This window comes from Galeopterus variegatus, unplaced genomic scaffold, assembly GCF_000696425.1.
Source record: "Galeopterus variegatus unplaced genomic scaffold, G_variegatus-3.0.2 Scaffold11, whole genome shotgun sequence".
Classification (NCBI taxonomy): Eukaryota; Metazoa; Chordata; class Mammalia; order Dermoptera; family Cynocephalidae; genus Galeopterus; species Galeopterus variegatus.
In genome coordinates, this window is record NW_007726122.1 from 420,849 (window position 1) to 441,898 (window position 21,050).

The window sequence follows — 21,050 nt, forward strand, 5'->3', positions numbered from 1 at the left end:
CTGCCAGCTTAGAATTCAACTTTTTTGGACTTATTAGGTCAAGTTTTAAGTTAGTTGCCAAGTCAGCTGCTATTTATCTACCTGCTTTCCAGCTTCTAAAATTCTATTGTCATTGCTTCCTCTCCTGTTTCTCCATCTTTATGAGTTTACACCCTTTATTTTAAAAATTGCTTATTGTAGTTTTGGAGGAGTCTTTTCATCTACAAACATTATTTAGGTCTTACAATGACTTAAATGAAGTTTTACAAGTTTCTCCATAAAGGCTATATACATTTTCTGTTGTAATTTATCCATATGTACCAACTAAATTTTTTTATTACAAAAAAGTATATTCTTTTAAAAATTTAAATTGTTTGCCGTGATATAGAAACACTATTGATTTTTTACATTTTGATCTTATATCTAACAATCTTTATTTTTACTTTTTAATTGACAAATGAAAAGTGTATATATTTAGGTATACAAGACATTTTGAAAACGTATGCATTTTATGGGACTGGCCAGTTAACTCAGTTGGTTAGAGTGTGGTGTTAATAACACTAAGGTCCAGGGTTCAGATCCCTGTATAGACCAGCCACCAAAACAAAAAAGAAAGAAAAAGAGAAATGTATATATTTTGTAATGGCTAATTCAAGCTAATTAATAAAGTCCTCCCTTGGTATCCTTGGTAGATTAGTTCTAGGACCCCTGAGGATATTAAAATCCGTGAATGCCCAAGTCCCTCAGGTAAGATGGTATGGTATTTGCATATAATCTACATACATTCTCCTTACACATTAAATCACCTCTAGATTACTTATAATACTTAATACAATGTAAATGCTATATTGTTATACTGCATTTTTTATTTGTATTGTTTTTTATTGTATTGTTATTTTTTACTGTTTATTTTTTTCTGAGTATTTTCGATCCTTGATTGGTTGAATCATGGATGTGGAACCTGCAGATATGGAGGGCCAACTATATATGCATTACCTCATATACTTATCATTTACTTGTGGTAAGAACATGTAAAATCTTCTCTGTAGCAAACTTCAGGTGTACAATACATTGTTATTAACTATGGCCACCACGTTGTACAATATAAATCTCTTGAACTTATTCCTCCTGTCTAACTGAAATTTTCTATCCTTTGATCAATACTTCCCCAGCCCTATACCCCACCCTCCCCAAACCCATCCGCAGCTCCTGGTAACCACCATTCTACTCTGCTTCTATGAATTTGACTTTTTAAAATTCCACATGAAGTGTTATTTATCTTTCAGTCTGGCTTATTTCACTTAACATAATGTCCTCCAAGATTATCCACACTGTTGCAAATGACAAGATTTCCTTCTTTTTAAAGGTGGAATAGTATTCCGTTGTGTATATGCACTACATTTTAAAAATCCATTTATCCACTGATGGACATTTAGTTTGATTCTGTATCTTGGCTACTATGACATGGAACTGCAGACCTCTTTGCCATACTAATTTCCTTTGGATATACACCTAGTAGGGGAATTGCTGGATTGTATGGTAGATGTATTATTAATTTTTTGAGGAAGCTCCATACTGTTTTCCATAATTTATATCTAACAATCTTGGTTAACTCTAATTCTGATCATTTCTCCAAAGAATTCCCATAATTTTCTACATAGACTAGGAATTGGAAAACTATGGCCCATGGGCAAATCTGGCCCATTGCCTGTTTTTATAAAACTTGTATGAACACAGCCACATTCATTTGTTTATATATTGTTTATGGCTACTCAGAAATCATCTAGTACACAAAGTCTAAAATATTTATTACCTGTTCCTTTTATAGAAATAGTTTACCAACCCCTGATACAATCATATCATCCATGAATAATATTAAGTCTGTTTCCTAATCTATATATATGTGTGTATATCTACGTATATATTTTCTTTCTCTTTTTTTTCCAACTAGGACCCTGCCTCCCTGTTCCCCCATGACACTGATGAACAGTAGTAGTAAGAGTAGGCATGCTGTCCTCCCTGTTTTTTTTTTTTTTTTTTTTTACAGTTGATGGGTGTCCTGAAAATCCTGCCTGATTTTATAGATAAATCTTCTAAAGGCTTATCGTTAAAAATGTGCTATAGATTTTTAGTGTATACTTTTCATGAGTTTCCTCCTATTCCTAGCTAATTAATGGTTTGTTTTTTAAACAATTGTATTGAGGTTAACTTATACACCATAAAATTCATTCAATTTAAGTGTACAGTTAAATGCTCTTTAGGGGAAAGGGAGATGGGGAGAGATTGGACAAGGGGCTTAAAGAATAATTACAATTTGTAACAATACATATGCTAGTAAAATTGATTTGATCAACATATCTCAATGTTGAACCCCCAAAATATGTACAATCAATTTTGATTCAATAAAAAAAATAAATTAAAAAATAAAATAAAATAAAAGAAGAATTGCTGGCACTTTAAATAAATAAATAAATAAATAAATAAATAAATAAATAAAAATAAACTCTCTTTAGTAAATTTACAGAGTTGTGCAATCATCAACACAATCCAGTTTTAGAACATTTTTGTAAACCTAATAGATCCCTCCTGCCCATAAGCAATCACTCCCTGTTCCCTCTCCGAGCTCTAAGCAACCACTAATCTACTTTCTGTCTCTGTAGATTTGTCTATTCTGGACATAACATATAAATAAAACGATACAATAAGCGGTTTTTTCACTTAGCGTAATTTTGAGATTCATCCATGTTCATTTCATTACCAAAGAGTATTCCGTTGTATAGATATACCACATTTTATTTATTTACCACTTGATGGATATTTAGACTGGTTCCACTTGTTGGCTACTATGAATACTACTACTATAAACATTCATGTACATATCTGTTCATTTCTCTTGCATAGCTACTTAGGAGTAGAATTGCTGGGTCACATGGTAACTATATTTAACATTTTACAAAACTGCCAAACTGTTTTCTAAGGTGGCTATACTATTTTACATTCCCACCAGCTATGCGGGTTCCAACAATGAGAATTCCAGTTTCTCCATAGTCTTGCCAATACTTGTTACCGATTAATAATACTGAGTCTTCAAATCCATAAACATGGAATATCTCTCCATTCACTTATAACTTCTGATATTTCTTTCAGTAATGCTTTATAGTTCTTAATGTACAAATCTTATACTTTTGTTAAATTTATTATTTAGTATTTTATTCTTTTTGATGCTATTGTGAATGGAACTATTTTCTTCATTCATTTTTGGATTGTTCATTGATTATAAATAGAAATACAATTGATTTTTGCATATTAATCATGTATATCTTGTGAATTTGCTGAACCTGTTTTATTAGTGCTACTGGGGTTTTTTTGGTGGACTCCTTAAAATCTGGTATACACAAGATCATATCTTTTGCATATGAAGACAGTTTTACTTCTTCCTTTCCAATTAGTTTCTTTATAAGGAGGCGTTTTATTGAAATCTTCACAACAGAGGAATAACTGGCATTTCAGGTGGGACAATAACTGGCATTTTAGATGGGAATGTGTAAACTGTCCTGTGTACTGCAGGATGTTTAGGAATTCTGGTCCCTGCCAACTGTATGCTAGCAGATATTCTCCTTCTCTCTTTCTCCATAGTGACAACCAAAACTGCCACACACATTATTTCCAAATATTCCCTTCAAGATCAGTTCCACTCCAAATAAGAACTATTTTTTTAATGCATAAAAACAAAGTGCAAAAATTACAAAACAAATAAGTTTAGAATTGAAGGACCTAAGAATGAGAAACATTTTAGTCTCACATATGAAATAAAAATGTTTTTCCTTATATTTCTTAAATTCAGAAAATTCATTTTATAAACCAGTTTTCATCATTAACTATACTACTTGGTCTCTTTCCCATATAATTTTCTCCAAAACTTTTAGTTGTAATATATGACTAAATGCAAGTAACAAAAGATAAAATCACTTTTTTTTTTTTTTTTTTTTTAAAGATAACCGGTAAGGGGATCTTAACCCTTGACTTGGTGTTATCAGCACCACACTCTCCCAAGTGAGCCACAGGCCGGCCCTAAAATCACTTTTTGATTGTTTTTCCTAAGGCCAGTTTCTTTCTTAGGGCTAGGACAGAATACTGAATTTGTTCACTGTCTTTAAAAAAAATGTTTTGTTCATAATCCTAACATGGTCTCCTAGTCACAAACCTGTTAGTGTCCCAAATAATGACATTTCCATCAAATCCTGATGTTACTAAGAGTCGTGTATTAGTATCATATTCGATGTTCTTCACCCAGCTAGTGTGACCATGTAAAGTGCATACTTTCGTGTTCAATTTTCTCAGATCCCATAGTGCTATTGTAGTGTCATCAGAGCAGGTAGCGAACAGCCGGTTATCAAGAAATCTACAAAAGCAGAAAAGAAAAACTTGTTCATTTAATTTTTTTAAAGAAAACTTGATTTGAGAAACAGTCTCTATATACAAACTCAACAACACAGTGATTCTGATTCTGATATACAATAAACAGTAAGTATAATTCACATAATCATAGGGTCAGGATACTAGAATTTAATGAGAGCCACAAAAAAATTTGATCCATTTGCTTTAAATTACTGATTTTTATTTGGAACTGGAAATATGGGTAGGTGTTTGGAGAACAGTGGTAGACAAAAAAAAAAAAAAAAAAGAACTTTAGAATTTGTACAGGAAATAAAAATGGTGAGAGAATTCAATAAGAGATTGAGGAAATTTTGAAAACTTGATTGCTGAGGGGGACACATTAAGCATAAAGTGTTCAAAATCATGAGAAATATTTACTCTGCTACAAGTAACATCTCTTTCTATTTAGAATATTTATATACAAAAATTGTTATTCAGTATAAATGATAACTCCCAGATTGCCATCATCTTTAATCTATTTTTTTTTCCTTTTTGTCTTTTTTCGTGACCGGCAACGGATCGCAACCCTCAGTGTCGCGCCCGTACCGGACCGGGACCGGCTACGGGATCGCAACCCTCGGTGTTGCTCCCGCACCTCGCTCAGCCAGTGAGCGGCCGGTCTGTATGTGGGATCCGAACCCTCGGCGGGAGTGCCGCCGCGCTTCCCAAGCGGCGCACTGTAGCAGTGCGCCACCGGGCCGGCCCATCTTTAATCTATTAATTCAAAGGCATTCCCCAGATAATGTCACTTAGCAAAATTTTATTGGGACTAGTCAAGACTATAAGATACAAGATTATAAGACAGACAATTAAAATGCTCTATAATTCAGACTTTTTATTATTTTACACTAATTTCTCAACCCTTAGTGGGGTATATTCTATACAAATACTTAAAACATAATGAACCTACCATTCACATTTGAATGTCTGTCTAATTTACCATTAGGATGCTTTCTCTAACCTATCCTGTGATATATAACTTCCTTATCTCTTGCAGGGGAAATGAATTCTGGAACTTCATCCAAGATAAAATTATATATAATTCTTCTCAGAAATAAGCCTCAATATTCACAAATACCATAATGATCTTCCTGAAAAATATCATGGTTTTAATATCCCAGGCCTTTATATAGGCTATTTTTGCTATCTGAAATCACCTTCCCCTTTTCCTTTGATCTGGCTAACTCCTGCTTTCTTTTTAATATTCAGCTGTCATCCCCTCCTGGAAGATTTCCTTCTCTATCCATCCTGGGGTAAATCTACCAATTCCCTAAGCTCCCTAAGTAGTCTACACTTCCATCATAATACTTAACATTACAGTGTGAGGAATAACTTTACAAGGCTATAAACTCCTTGAAGGCAGAGGGACCCGTATGCCTCATTCATGATTAGATTTGCAGTAACCAACATGCAGTACCAGGCACATATGCACTTGACATATATTTATTAAATGAATGAATGAGAGTTCACTGCCCAGTGGAGAAGACATTATGAACACGAGTACATAATTACACAAAATAATTGTGTGGAATAAGCAAAGGAAAGAGGGTGGTTAGGAAAGACTTCACAGTGGTGTCATTTGAATTGACTTTAAAATATGAGCAGGAATTCTCGAAGTGGCCAAGGGGTAAGCAAAGGTAGAGTGGTCACTGTATAAATGTTATCATAATCTTTCTTCCTTTTTAGACTGATTTGCAATTGTTGCATGTTTACATTGCTTACAATTTTTTTTACTATTAAAAACCACTAAGATGAACATCCTCACAGCAGCCAAATATTAATCACATCCCCATTTATTTCTCTATATACATTCCCAGAAAAATGTGTTGCTAAGTAAAAAGGGATTTTTAAAAATGTAAGGCATTTGAAACATATAGCCAACTTATCTTCCAAAAGAACATACCAACTTATAGTTCCACCAGTAGTTAGGAGAGTGTCCATTTCCCCAAACCCTTGTCACACAGATTTTTTTTTTCAAATTCTGCTAAGTGCTAGAAAAAAATATCATCTTAAGTTTTTTTTTTTAGTAAAGTTGAACTTTTTTCACATTTATTAGAAAATTATATTTCCCTTATGAATTGATGTTCATGTTCCTTAATGATGTTACAATAGAAGTATTATTTTTATTACTGAGTTGCAAAATTGCTCTCTTTTCGGGGGGGGTCAGGGGGGCTGGCCAGTCTGGGGATCTGAACCCTTGACCTTGGTGTTACAGCACCACACTCTAACCAACTGAGACAACCAGCCAGCCCTCAAATTTCTTTATAACAAGGATAATAATATAACTCAGTTTTTCAAATATAGTATTTGCATATATTTTTCCATACATACTTCTACCTTTTAATGTGGTTTATACGTTTTCTTACTATATCAAAATTTTAATTCTTATATTACCAAATCCATTTTCCCCTTATAAATTTACCTTGACTGATGAGGCTTTTTAAAGTAAAACTAGTTCAATGACGTCTACACTTCACAGGAATTATATGAGAAAAATACATATAAAAATATATATTTTTTTCCTTTTTGTCTTTTTTCATGTCCAGCAACAGATCGCAACCCTCAGTGTCGCGCCCGTACCGGACCGGGACCGGCAACGGGATCGCAACCCTCAGTGTTGCGCCCGCACCTCGCTCAGCCAGTGAGCGGGAACCGGTCTGTATGTGGGATCCGAACCCTCGGCGGGAGCGCCGCCACGCTCCCAAGCGGTGCACTGTAGCAGTGCGCCACCGGGCCAGCCCTATAAAAATATTTTTAAAAATACAAAAGACTACTGGAAAGTCAGTCAAACTTTTAAAATAAGTTGAGCATCTCATAAATTTGAAAAATAGGGGAAAAGCCATATACTGAAGATATTTTCTTCAGTCTACAGAAGATATTTAATGCACATATGGATTAAAAACCCCAGTGGGGTTTTACTGCTATAAGCCAGTGGTCCACCTGAAGGGATTTAAGGAATAGAGTGAGATGATTAGAAAGGAGTTTCAGAAAGATCTCTGAGATGACTAGGTTCCCCAACTCTTGGATTTTCATAAAAAATAAAATGGGTGATCAACTTTTTGTTTTTGTTAATCAGATCACTTAAAAAAGTATAATAATTTCATGAAAGGATATTTTAATATAAAAAACATAGAAAGAAGATGATCTTGGAAAAAAAAAACAAGTAATTTTGAATTGAGTAGGTTTACCTTAATGAAAAATTCAATACTTTGACTTTACTTGGATCATTTTTGCCTCAAAGTGTTATCTGTTAAAATTTTTTGTATTGGAGAATCATTGGTAAAGAGAATTCCAGAATATTAAGAATGGAGGATGTGAAGGCGTTCTGGCTGTGACATCTGTCACTTCATTGACTGCCAGGGTTGATTCAGCTGATCTGGCTGGCTAGGTGGCTGTACCCTTCCTCCCTCATGGCTCCATTTGCGTCCCTCCTGAAGCTGTGTGTTCCACTGAAGAGGACGACCTTCCCTGATAGAGAGGACCATTCTTCGGTCAAAAGTACACAAGTAGCTACAATCCCCTGCTAAAATCTCCAAAAAAGCTCTCAACAATGTAGACTAGGAAACCAGTTAAAGAACCTAGGAAATTTTTATCCTAAAATAAGTAGATGCAGAAAATGTAAAGTGTTAGACAAGTCCCTGGAGATGTGGCCTAGTCCTCTCTAACTAAAACTCAGTGTATCCTACTAAGTTAATAATTGTAAAATATTTATAACTCAACAGTCACTAATAAATAGGAGACATTTCACACACACTGGATCTCTGAATCACAGAACTTCTCCAAATGTCCCCATCAAACCCCAACATATGACTATAACACCTCTGGATAAGCTGACTTTTGGATAAATCAAGGTCTTCATTATTAGAGGATAATTGGTAAAGGAAAGAAATTGAGAGTGAAGTCTCTTAAAAGAGTACCAACATTTCACTGTATAAGTGAAAGTGTTGTTGAGTATCTTTAAAAAAATTAAACTGAAAATCATGAAAATAAACTTTTTCCCATTTATTTAACTCTATGCAAATTCATAGAGCAAGAATGGATTAAATGTTGGGTTTTTCCATATCTTTCCAAAAAAATTATGACAGCATAACATGATATCCTCACTTCATATCTGAGTTTTGTACTGCAATAAAAAAGAAGGCCATTTCTGTATAAATAATCAAGGGTTTTATCAATTTTCCCAAGAGCCTTTCCTTACTTAGTCCTGTGAGATATTCACATAGTTCTTTGAAGTGTCTATCACGTCATCATTTCTGTCATTTTCTTTTCTCTAATTGATAACTAGTCTAACTCTATCACCTCTTCATTTGCCAATTATTTTTTCATGTAACTTGATCAGTTTTCTAACATCATTTTCAGGGCTTCAAGAAATTCTACATCCTCTGCAAGATGAGAAATTTCATGTTCTCACTGATTGCAAAATATTTCTTGAAATATAACAATTAGCAAGAGACCAATAAAGACAGTGGGAGGGAGAAATAGATCTGGGATACTTAAATGGATACTAACTTTTGAACTGTCATATCAGTAAGTAAATATTCTTATGATGACCTTGGGGCTTCTCCCTCCAACCTCGTAATTGGGGACGAGGGGGATGTGGATTATTAAATGGACTCTTAAATCCACATACAGAGTCCTCGTGATTGAGAAATACATCTGTATAATAACTATAAGTATTTAAATTATATACTTTTCCCAAAATATGAACAGAAAATATTCTCCACAATTATCAATGTTTTTATTTTACAAGATAAGCAAACCATAAAACTAAGAAATGAACTAGAAGACATTTTCAAGTATGTGCAAAATGACCACCTAGAACCAAACCAGAAAATGAATGTCCACATCTTTAAGCAATAGAGTGAGGTGGTCTAATGAAACTGAGTATGAATTCCATCTCTACCGCTTACTATATATAAGACCTTACTCAAGTCTCTTTATCTGAGTTGCAATTTCTTCATATCTGTTTCACATTGGGATACTGTGAGGCTTAAACAATATAACGTATGAAAAATGCTTCACAGAAGGTTTGGCACATACTAAGCATGCAAAATATGGAAGTTAGTATCATTAACAAGTAATGCACACTTAAACTCATGCACTTGAACACCCTTCATATCCTCACTCAAAACTTTTATATGTACTTTTAAACAAGCTTCAAAATCCGTTTCTGTAATCAACAGATCAGAAGAAGCAGATTCAAATTTGTAGATGTGGGGTGCTAATGCAGGCATACCGACAGCGGCAAATGAAAGCTGACACTGATAAAGAACACAAATTCTAACAGCAGATTAGTCAAAGGTCATTTTGAGTAAGGGCAAACAAGTTGACACAAATTTTTTCTTTTAGAGATAAGAAAAACTTAAATTGTAAAATATTAAAAACAGAGAAAATTATGAAGAATGTAACAAACACCTGTGATACCCACCACCCAGCTTTATCAAATTTTAACATTTTGTTATCTTTCAGATATTTTCTAAACATTACAAACACAGTTGAAGTACATCATGTATCCCTCCCCAATCCCATTCCCTTCCCTCCCTCCCTCTCCAGAGGGAACCACTATCCAAAATTTGTCATCATTCCCCATACAAGTTTTTAATACCACGAATCCATACGTTTGTACCCATAAACAATTTATAGTATCATTTTGCATTCAATTTATTCTGTAAATATTTAGTGAGCACCCACTATGTGGTAGGCACAGTTCTAGGTGCTGGAAGAGAGCAGAGAAGAAATAAATACATGCCCTCATCAAGCTTATGTTTGTAAAGTTTTCAAACTTTATATAAATGGTATCACACTGGATAGCTTCTTCTACAATTTGCTTTTCTGCCTTGACCTTAACTTTCTCAGATGTATATCAGATGCTGATGCTTTTAGTTCATTCATTTTAACTGATGTATAGTATTCCATTGTATGAGTATACCAGAATTTATCTATTTTCCTTTTGATGAACATTAATGTTGTTTCCAACTTCTCTTTATTACTAACAATGCTATAATGAACCTTCTTTACACATCCCTTTGCTAAGATGTGCATTAATTTCTTAAAAAATATATGGATCTTTTACTTTATCAGATATTGCTAAACTGCTCTTCAAAATAATTTCACCAATTTATACTCCATCAATATTAATTAAGAATTCCTACTTCTTAACATCTCTGCTAATACTTGGTATTTCTTCATTGTTACTTCTATTTGCACTTCCATGATAACTAGTAAGCTTGAAAATCTTTCCATATCTATTGCTCATTGTAGTTTCTCTTACATGATTCTGGATACTAATCTTTTTTGGTTAAATGCACTGAAAATATCTTTTCCCATCAGCCTATAGTTTACCTTCCCACACTGTTACTGTCTTTGATTATAATTTAAATTTAAAATTTTTATGCAGTGGAACTTAATATTTAATGCTTTTTAAACCAAGTTTTATGAAAACCTCTGTTGGTATTTTAACAAAAACTGTACAGAATTTACATACCAATTTGGGAAGAACTGACTTCTTTATGATACTGAGTTTTCTCCTCCAGAGATTTGCATTTGTTTTTGCAGGTATCTGATATCACTTCCAACCTGGATTCAACTTAAAATTGTTGGCTGGAGGTTTTGAATCATATGGGAGTGTGAATTTAGGCCCCATATACGCATGAGTGCTGGCCTATGGTTAGATATTCACAGAGGAGATTTTCTGACACTCCTCTACCCAATGTCACAGTCTAGATGAACATGGTGGTTTATTTCTACACCATCTTAATGCTGAAAGTGAGCCTTCTGGAGTCCTAACCTTATGTAGAGTCTTTTATTAGACTCCTCACCTTAACTGGCCCTAGAATTAACTATCCTATCCCCTGTATTCCTCATACATGTCAAAACAGAAGCCCAAGGTCAGCAGCATTTGGCAGATACCTCTAGGGTAAAGCCAGCTGAATATGTGTTTACTTCTTTGCATTCCTGCTTCCATTTCACACCACAATGAGATGCCACCTTATATCTGGTAGAATGGCTATTATAAAAAAGGCAAGAGATAACAAGTTTTGGTGAAGATGTGGAGAAAAGGGAATCCTTGTGCTGCACTGTTGGTGGGAATATAAATTGGCAGAGCCGTTATAGAAAACAGTATGGAGGCTCCTCAAAAATTAAAAGTAGAACTATCATGTGATCCAGCAATACCACCTCTGAGTACATGTATATCTGAAAGAAATGAAATCACTTTCTGAAAGAGATATCTGTACTTCCATATTCACTGCATCATTATTCACAATAACCAAGATGGGGAAACAACCTAAGTGTCTGTTGATAAATGATGGATAAAGCAAATGTGGGATATATGTGTGTGTGTGTGTGTGTGTGTGTGTACGTAAATATATGAGGGTACTTCAAAAGGTTCATGGAAAAACAGAATTAAAATACAATATGAATCTTTCCATGAACTTTTTGAAGTATCTTCATATATATATATATATATATATATATACACAAACACACACACATATATAAAACATTTCATCCAACATTTGTTTTTAATAGAAAGATTGCAGATTGTTCAGGATATTTTAAAATCTTCTACAGCTTTATTTTTATCATCTTGATTTACTAGTTTTAGACAGAACTATATCAAAGTCTCTCACTATGATTGCAGACTTGTAATTCTCTAAAATTCTGTTCTTGCTTTGTGCATCAAGGCTATGTTTAAGATGCATATAAGTTTGTGACTATTATATCTTCTTGATAGATTTTTCCTTTTTTAAATATGTATTGTTGCATTTTATTCTTATTAAAGCCGTTGGTTTTATATCTGTCCAATACTGATAATCTCCACTGGTTTTCTTTTCCCATTTCTTTTTTTTTTTTTTTTAAAGACTTCCGGTAAGGGGATCTCAACCCTTGACTTGGTGTTGTTAGCACCATGCTCTCCCTCCCAAGTGAGCTAAGCAGCCATCCCTATATAGGGATCCAAATCCATGGCCTTGGTGCTATGAGCACCACACTCTCCCAAGTGAGCTAACTGGCCATCCCTACATAGGGATCCGAACCCATGGCATTGGTGTTATCAGCACCACACTCTCCCAAGTGAGCCAGGGGCTGGCCCTTCTTTTCCCATTTCTGAGTGGTTTATTTTTGGTATCTCTAAAAAGAGTACATAGATAATTTTGGTTTTTATTCAAATTGATGACTCTGTGTCATTTCATAAGGAAGTTCAATCCATTTATATTTACCGTGAACTCATATATTCGGAACTCTTTCTACTTCTTGTTTTCTATTTATCATATTTATCATGACACCAAGATCAAGGGTCCAGATCCCCATACCTACCCCCGCCAAAGAAAAATTAATTTCACCTCTTTCTTTTTTCTTTCTTAATGTGACTACTATAAAATTTAAAACTATATATGTGGCGAGTATTACATTTCTATTGGATAGTGCTAATCTAGAGTTTTAGTTTTAACTTTGTCTTAAATGTGCCCTCCTAAAAAACCCTAAATTATTTTCCTTCTGCTATTGATAACATTTAACATTTTACTTAGTTAAAATTCTTCAGTCTAGATTAACAGTTTACCTGGATATAATACGGTATTGAATGTTATTTTGCCTTAATATTGAAGATATTAATATTATTCCATTTTCTCCTGGTATCAATTGTTGCTGCTGGGAAAGCTTCTGTGAGTTTAATTATCATAACTCTGTACTTGATCTGGCTTCTAACTTTGGTGGCTTTTAAGATTTTCTCTCAATCTTTGATATTCTAGAGTTTTACCACAACATGTATAAATGTAGATTTATCTGTATTTAACCTGCTTGACACTCTAAAGTTCAGTTTTGATTTGAGGACTCAGGCCCTTCTTCAATGCTAATAATTCTCAGCCATCATATCTTCAAAAATGAATTCTCTACCAATCTCTGCATTTTCGTTTTCTGCAACTTTTTATATATGTTGGAGTCTCCCAATTAGTGCTGTCTTTTAACTACTCTTTCATATTTTCTTTCTTCTGTGTACTGGGTGAATTTTTTAGTACTATCTTCCAACTCACTAATTAAAAGTGTAAAGGGTAAAGTTTACCCTAATTATCGAGTTCTTAATATACCAACTACACTTTTAATTTCCAAGAGTTCTAGTTGGTTCTTTACTACATTAACCTGTTCTTATTTCACCTCTTTTGTTTCATAATTTTTGAACACTCTTTAATTGGAAAGTATCCCTAATTTGTTTCTTTGAGCATCCTAAAAATGTTTAAAAGTGTCTTCCAATCAATGGAATACTATGCAGCCATTAAAAAGAATAAGACTGCCCCATGGGTACTAATATGGAATGATCTCTAAATATGTCATAAGTGAAACGGGCAGGGTATATAATAGTCTGTGTAGAATGCTACCATTTATATAAAAGTGTATGTATGTGTGTGGGTATGTATATGCTTATACATGCATAAACTATCTCAGACAGGATAGCAAGAAATTGATAGTAGTGGTTGCCTCTGGGGAGGGAAACTGGGTGGCTAGGCGACAGAGGTGGAGATAGACTTACTTTTCACTGTTTACCCTTTTGTACCTTTGAATTTGTACCACGTGCATGTATTACCTAGTCAAAAAAAAATAAATAATTTATTTTTAAAAATAATGCCTTTGTTGGACTACTCCATAAAACTAATTTTATCCAGAGAAAATGACTGTTCTGGTGGTTGATTTTGTTATGATGTTAATATTAGATGCCCTCATGAATTTTGGTTAAAGGCTCATTCTGAGTAGAAAAAGTTTGTAATTTTTTCTCTCTTTCCCTATTTAATGGTTTTAGAGATGACCCCACTTGGCCATCTGGTTGCAGTCCACAACCAGGCCTTATATAACGACATTTCAGGGGTCCAGTTTCATGATAATGTTGAAAATATCACAGATACACATTCAGTCACTGACTCGGTAAGCAGCTTCTTTAAATTCTTATTGATGAAGTTGTGTCTTTTTTTTTTTTTGAGGCTGTGTCTTTATCAGCTAAAACCCATAGCCCCAGATAACAAATAGTTTTTTGCTATTTGCAGCAAATGAGGCAGACATTTCAACCAAAACTCTGGCTTCATTTAGTGATTCTGGCTCTGGTTCCTGCCTCACATGAAGCACTTTAACACTTTTTAATTCTTTTAACTGACAGGAACAAAACTAACAGATGTCAGTGCTAGACTGAAAACCCCTGCAGAGGCCTGTGGTTTCAGCCCTGCTCACAGCTTTGTGTTCGTGTTCCATTTCTGGCCCACAAAGATGTTTATGTTGTTCCTGAACTTGGCTGTATTTTTTGTGCTATTTAATTTAACTATTGTTCTATGGATTTGGAGCATAGGGGTTATGTCAAAACTCATATGTTATCTTGACTAGAAAAAATTTTTTCACCTCTTTTTTTAGAATGTTAAAAGTAATAATTATGAAAGTAATATAATCTCATTATATAAAGTTTGGAAAACAGAAAATTACTCATAATCCATCCACTCTAACTACTACTAGCATTTAAAATATTTCCTTTTAACCTTCTTCATTTCATATGTGTACAATTTTTATCATAATTTTAACCTATATTATCCCAAGCATTTTCCTATGCTATGTAGTCTCTATAGCTATCATTTTAATCATCGCATGTTAATCCACCAAACTGTACAATTGTAATTTACTTCCCCCATTACTGAGAATTTAAGTTGCTTTCAACACTGCTACAAGGAATTTCTCTGTGCACGTGTTTTCTCCTCTCAATAGTTCGGATTTGGTGGGTGATAGAGTGACAATGAGAGATGCTATGCAATGCGACTGCCATAAATCTACCCCTATCATTGGCACAAAGGCATTACAAGGACTAGCATAATACAGCTGAGGTTCATAATGATGATGATGACCCTGATATATGAAGAGAAAAGATAAAATCATATGGAAGTGAAAAATGAATTTCGGAAAGATTCCAATCCAAAATGGTTAATGGTAAGTTTTGTAATTAAAGGAGTAAGTTGTATAAGGAATTAGATTCACAATTCACAAATGTGGACCTTCTAGCACTGCTGGACAAGGCATTATACATTTTGACCAACTTCCAAAACAGAATATTTTGGGCTACACTAATAAAGTTCACCTTTTCACTATAATACTAACCTGATATTATTTACACAGTCTTCATGAGCTTCAGAAAGTGTTTTTATGTGCTTTGAAGATATAGGGTCAAAAAGCAGAACTTCAGTCTGTTCACAAGCAACTGTCAGCACTGACCTGAAAGCAAATGACACATTTCTCTTGTTTAGTTTTCTAGCATTCTCTTGTTATCGATATTCACTTATTTATAATTACACAAGCTATAGATGAATAACTTTTTTGCCCATGTTAGTAGTGAATATTTAAAAATTGGTACTATCCACCATTGGCAAGAGTAGCAGGAAATGGTACTCTCATACATTATAGAAAGTATAAACTGGTACAGCTTATGTTTGGAGAGTACCTCTAACGTACCTATCAAAATTTTAAATGTGCATACCTTTTGACACAGAAATTTTTTCTGGGAATTTAATCTACAAAAACAATTATTTATAAATACAAAGAAACATATTTAAAGATATGTTTCACTGTAAAAAGTAGAAATGAAAGTAAACTACATGCACATGAAAGAAGGAATGATTGATTATGCCATGGTACACAGTATTATGGAATACTATGCAAAAGTTAAAAAGCCAGGGGTGGCTTTATATGAATATGAAAGAACACCAAAACCTATTTTTAAATGAGAAAAGCTAGTTGCAGAAAAAAATGTATAGATGAGACAACTTGGGGGAAAATCATATACAACCAAATTATATATTTCTTCATCTTTCTATAAAATGTACTGAAAAAGGTTTGGTGTACATCTTACCAGACCAGTTAGACACAGCAAAACTTTTCAATCCTTTGAAAAATTCAGTCCTTTATGGTTTGTCTCTCATTTCATGCCTTCCCTATTGCAAAGTTTTATTTGTTAAAACCTTTTACAAACCCCATTTTGATTTGTGAAAATCTATTGTCTTTTATTTTGATTAGGTCTCAGTTTTCTGTGGGCACTGCTCTTTCAGATTCAGAGCTAGCAAACGAAATCCTGAGTCTTTAAAACTTCAGGTCTTCCCAATTTACAGTTCCAATAACAAATGGAATTTCACACATGTAAGATGAAAGTGCATAAGACAGAATTTTAAAATAGTCAATATTCAGAACAAACTTTTTAGATTAAGTAGGAAATGGAAAAAATCTACTAAATTAAAATCTTAAAAATCTTGGGCTGGCCAGTTAGCTCACTTAGTTAGAGCATGGTGCTAACGATACCAAGGTCAAGAGTTTGGATCTCCATACCAGCCAGCTGCCACCCCCCTGCCCCCAACTAGAACCTTTTCCATATTTAGTAATCATGGGATTGTCCTTTAAACTGGCTGTTGGTTAGAATGCAGCCTTATAGCACCAAGGTCATGGGTTTGGATCCCTGTACAGAACAGCCACCAAAAAAAACAAAAGGTATCAGCATAAACTCTTTTTAAAGATATCTGAACTTCAAAATTTAATAATATCTGAAGGATTTTTATGCTAGTGGATCATCAGGAGTAAAAATATTCAAATTAACATCTGTCCCAATATCAAAGCCTACCTTTTTCTCATTGGTTTATAATGTCATCACATACAAATTTTGTTTTGGGATTCTACATTATATTCTATGTAACACTACACTGTTTTAATTTCTGTAAGATTTACAGTATATCTGCTATGTGGCAAAGCAAGACCTCCCCATTGCTTTATAAATATTTTCTTTTTGGCTAATACCATGCTTTATCTTCAAATGAATTTCATATATATCATGTCAGGTCCTACTAAAAAATCTTGTTGGGATTTTTATTGGGATGCACTGACTTTACAGATTAATTGGTATAGAATTTATATCATACAATATTGAGTCATTTCATACAGTAATATGCATACTTTCCCACATATTCAAAATTTTCTCAGCAAGAGTAGCTTAGCTGTTCTTGGACCTTTGACCACCCTTATATATTTAGAATAAACTTATCAAACTATCTACATACACACACTTACAAAATCCAGCTGCAAAGCTTAATGGAGATCGTATTAAATCTACAGAAATGTTTGGATAGAATTGACATCTTTACAATATGGAGTCTTTCAATCCATGAACATGGTATATCTCTATCTATTTAAATCTCCTGTAATTCTCTCAATAAACTTTTACAGTTTTCTCCATATGGGTCATGCCTATCTTTTGTTAGGCTTATTCCTGAGAACTTGAAATTTTTTGGTTATTTTCGTAAATGCTTTCTTTTAAATTTTGCTTTGTTTATTGCTGGTGTGCAGAAATGTAACTGATGTTTAAATAATGATTATCCATCAATCTTGGTATTTTAATACTTTATCTGTAGAGTACTTTAGGTTTTCTTTGTCAACAATCATATCATCTACAAATAATTCTCTTCTTCTTTTTTAATACTTTTTTCCATCTGTTTTTCTTTGCTACACTGGCTGGGACTTTCAGAACAATGTTGAATAGAAATGTTAATAGCAGGCACTCGTCTTGTTCCTGATTTTCAAGAATACGTTCAACATTTCACCACTAAGTACAATGTTTGCTGCAGGTTGGTTTTTTGTTTGGGGGTTTGTTTTTTTTTTTTTTGGTAGATTCCTATTATTGGATTAAGAAGGTTCTTTTCTACTTCAACTTTGCTAAGCTGTTTTTCTCATATATGTTAATTGTGTAAAAATTTTCAGCATTTATACTAACATCATGAGTTGAAAACTTTTAATACAAGAATAGAGTATGAATTCTTTCATGGCTGGCTTGTTTTACACAATATTATGTTTTGTGAGATTCATCCATGTGGTTGCCACAGCTCTGCGTTCTCGTTACTGAGTCTTATTCCACTGTACAAACACATTATAATTTATTTATATGTTCTACTGTTGGTGGACTTTGTGTTCCTTCTAATTATAAATAAAGTTGCTTTAAATTCTTGTACATGTCCTGCAACACACTTTTGTAGACATTTCTGTTGAATATATGCTAGGAGTAAAATTGAATTATAGGGTATGAGTTTGATTATTTAGAAGATAGTGACAAATAGTTTCATAAAGTGGTTAAATTGTACTCATCTTTATTCCTTTTTTTTTTTTTTAACCTTCTTTGGATATAATTTGCTATTCTGTTTCAAACTTCTTGAGATGAATCTTTAGGTAGCTTACTGACTTTCAGCCTTTCTTCTTTTCTAATATATTTTGTGCCACAGATTCTCTATACATGGCTTGAGCTACAATGCAAAAATTTTGATATACAGTGTTTTCATCATTCAGTTTCAAATATTTTATAACATACTGTGATTTCTTCTTTGACCCACAGGTTATTTTAAAGGGTATTTCCAAACATAAGGAGATTTTCCAGATATTTATTTCTAGTTTAACTGCACTCTGCTCAATCTGAATCCTTGGAAATTATATGAGATTTGCTTTTTGAGTTGTCTGATATTAACAAAGCACACCAATTTTCATTTAGTTAATGCTAGCAATGGTATGCCTTGACATCTTTTCACTTTAAAACTTTCTGTATCCTTACATATCAGGTATGTTTTATGTAAGCAGTTTTTAAAAAATCTGATCTGACAATCTTTATCTTAATTGATTTATGTAGGGATACCGTGGGCACTCAAATGGAGCGGGAGGGGGAAGGCACTCCCTGGCAATATGGCACCCTTCCAGGTTCTTCTCCTCAGTAAAAGCCCGCCGGTACCAAACCTCAACCAGTCACCGGTCAAAGCTCACTTCCTGCCCAGTCCCGTCCAATCAGCTACCACCCCGTCCACCCCCTATCCAAACCCAGAACACAGCTCCCTATAAATATACACGCAGTCCTTAAATAAAGTGGAACTTCTGTGGTGAACTGTCAGCCCGGGTCTCGCATGCCTCCTTCATCCGTGCGCCCTTTCATTGGTGCCGAAACCTGGGAAGGAGTTCGCCCCGCGCCAGGGGACTCCTTCCTTGGACTCCTCCGCGGCCCCCCGGGACTGACGGTCCGCCCTCGTCTATTTTCTCCGGCGCTGGCTTCCTTCACCCACCACCGGCTCATCCGTTAGGTTAGCCCCCTTTTTCCTTTTGTCAGGCTTGTAGATTATTTAAACCTTCACCCTAATCACATTACCCCGGCCCCGGAGGCTAAGCCCCCATTCCTCTCTTTTTCTCTCACTCCTTTTAACCTTCCTCCTACCGGGTCCCGGACCTCCGCCGTCCGTCAAAACCCTAGCGCGCTAGATTCCTTCCGGCTCCAGGCAAATTCGCCTAAGGGAAGTGAGGGTCTAGGTGACGACCTACACCCCCTTCTCTCTGGGTTCATAATTGAACCTCTCCCTTGAGATCGGCGTGACTCATTGGGGACACCCCTCTGAGTCCTGTCTTTCTCATCCAGCCGAAGGACTCATCTTTAATCCTCCTCTGACTTCTCTCCTCTAAACCCTTTTTTTGGAATGGGAGCTTCTGCCTCCTCACTTCGGGGCAATTCACCCTTACAATGTCTCTTAAACAACCTCACCGCTTTATCCCTCAAGCCTGACATTAAACCCAACTCCTAACCAAATTTTGCACACAAGATTGGCCTTATTATCCTCTAGATAACCAAAATAAACGGCCCCCTGAGGGCACACTCGATCCCGATATTCTCCGGGATCTCTTTAATTACTGCCAGCGCCTGAAAAAATGGAAAGAGATTCCATACTCTGCCTACTTGCTCAAAATCCCCCTTACTGTCTCACCTGTTCTCCTTCCCAGGTTCTCCTTGCTTCCAACCCCCCTCCATCCTCACCGCCTCCACTACCCCCTACTTCTGATAATTTTGACCCTGCAGACGAACCCCCTCCATACAGGTCTCCTCCTCCTGTAACTCCCTCTGCTCCCCAACCCCCTCAGTTAACTCCGCTGCCATCTTCCGCTTCACCTAGCCAGCCTGTTCTCCCTCCTGCCTCCTCCGCCCCTGTTTCTTCCAGCCCCACCTCGCCGCCATTTTCTGTCCCTCAACCCCCACCAGTGCCTCCACCGCCATCTTCTCCCACCCCATTATTTCCTCCACCGCCATCTTTTGCCCCGCCATTTTCTAGCCCCACCTTGCCGCCATCTTATTCCCTGCCGACTCCTATTTCACCTGCTCTGGCGCCTTCCTTTAGCCCCCCTGTAACTCGTTCCCGAGGACTCCTCCCTTCCTCCACCATGGCTCCTCTCCGTGAGGTGGCTGGAGCTGAAGGGGTTGTTAGGGTACATGTTCCCTTTTCATTAGCTGACCTCACCCAGCTGGAAAAGAGGTTAGGGTCCTTCACCACCGACCCCTCTACTTACATTAAAGAATTTAAATGGGTCCTTCAGGCATACAGTCTCACACATCATGACATCTATATGCTCCCGGCCAACACCCTCCTTCCCGAGGAATGCGACTGTGTCTGGGGCGCAGCTCGGAGCCATGCAGATGAAATTCACCGCACAAACCCTGCTCTCCCCATTGGCCCCCAGGCAGTCCCCGAACATGATTCACATTGGGATTACAACACACCACAAGGAATCCAGGCCAGGGATCACTTTAGTTCCTGCCTCCTGGCCGGTCTTAAAAA

At 35.5% G+C, this 21,050-nt stretch overlaps 1 protein-coding gene across 2 annotated transcripts in view; it reads right to left on the bottom strand.

The window, feature by feature from the left end:
• DCAF10 (DDB1 and CUL4 associated factor 10) overlaps window positions 1-21,050 on the bottom strand; it is a 55,699-nt gene that overhangs the window by 19,218 nt on the left and 15,431 nt on the right. The window contains exons 2-3 of one of the 2 annotated variants that reach the window (XM_008586644.1): window positions 15,541-15,654; window positions 4,184-4,381 (exon numbers count right to left, since the gene is read on the bottom strand). In XM_008586644.1, coding sequence (XP_008584866.1) covers window positions 4,184-4,381; window positions 15,541-15,654 — 312 coding nt within the window. Of the gene's footprint in view, window positions 1-4,183; window positions 4,382-13,942; window positions 13,993-15,540; window positions 15,655-21,050 lie in introns of those variants that run through there. The other variant, XM_008586710.1, reaches the window with a different exon arrangement.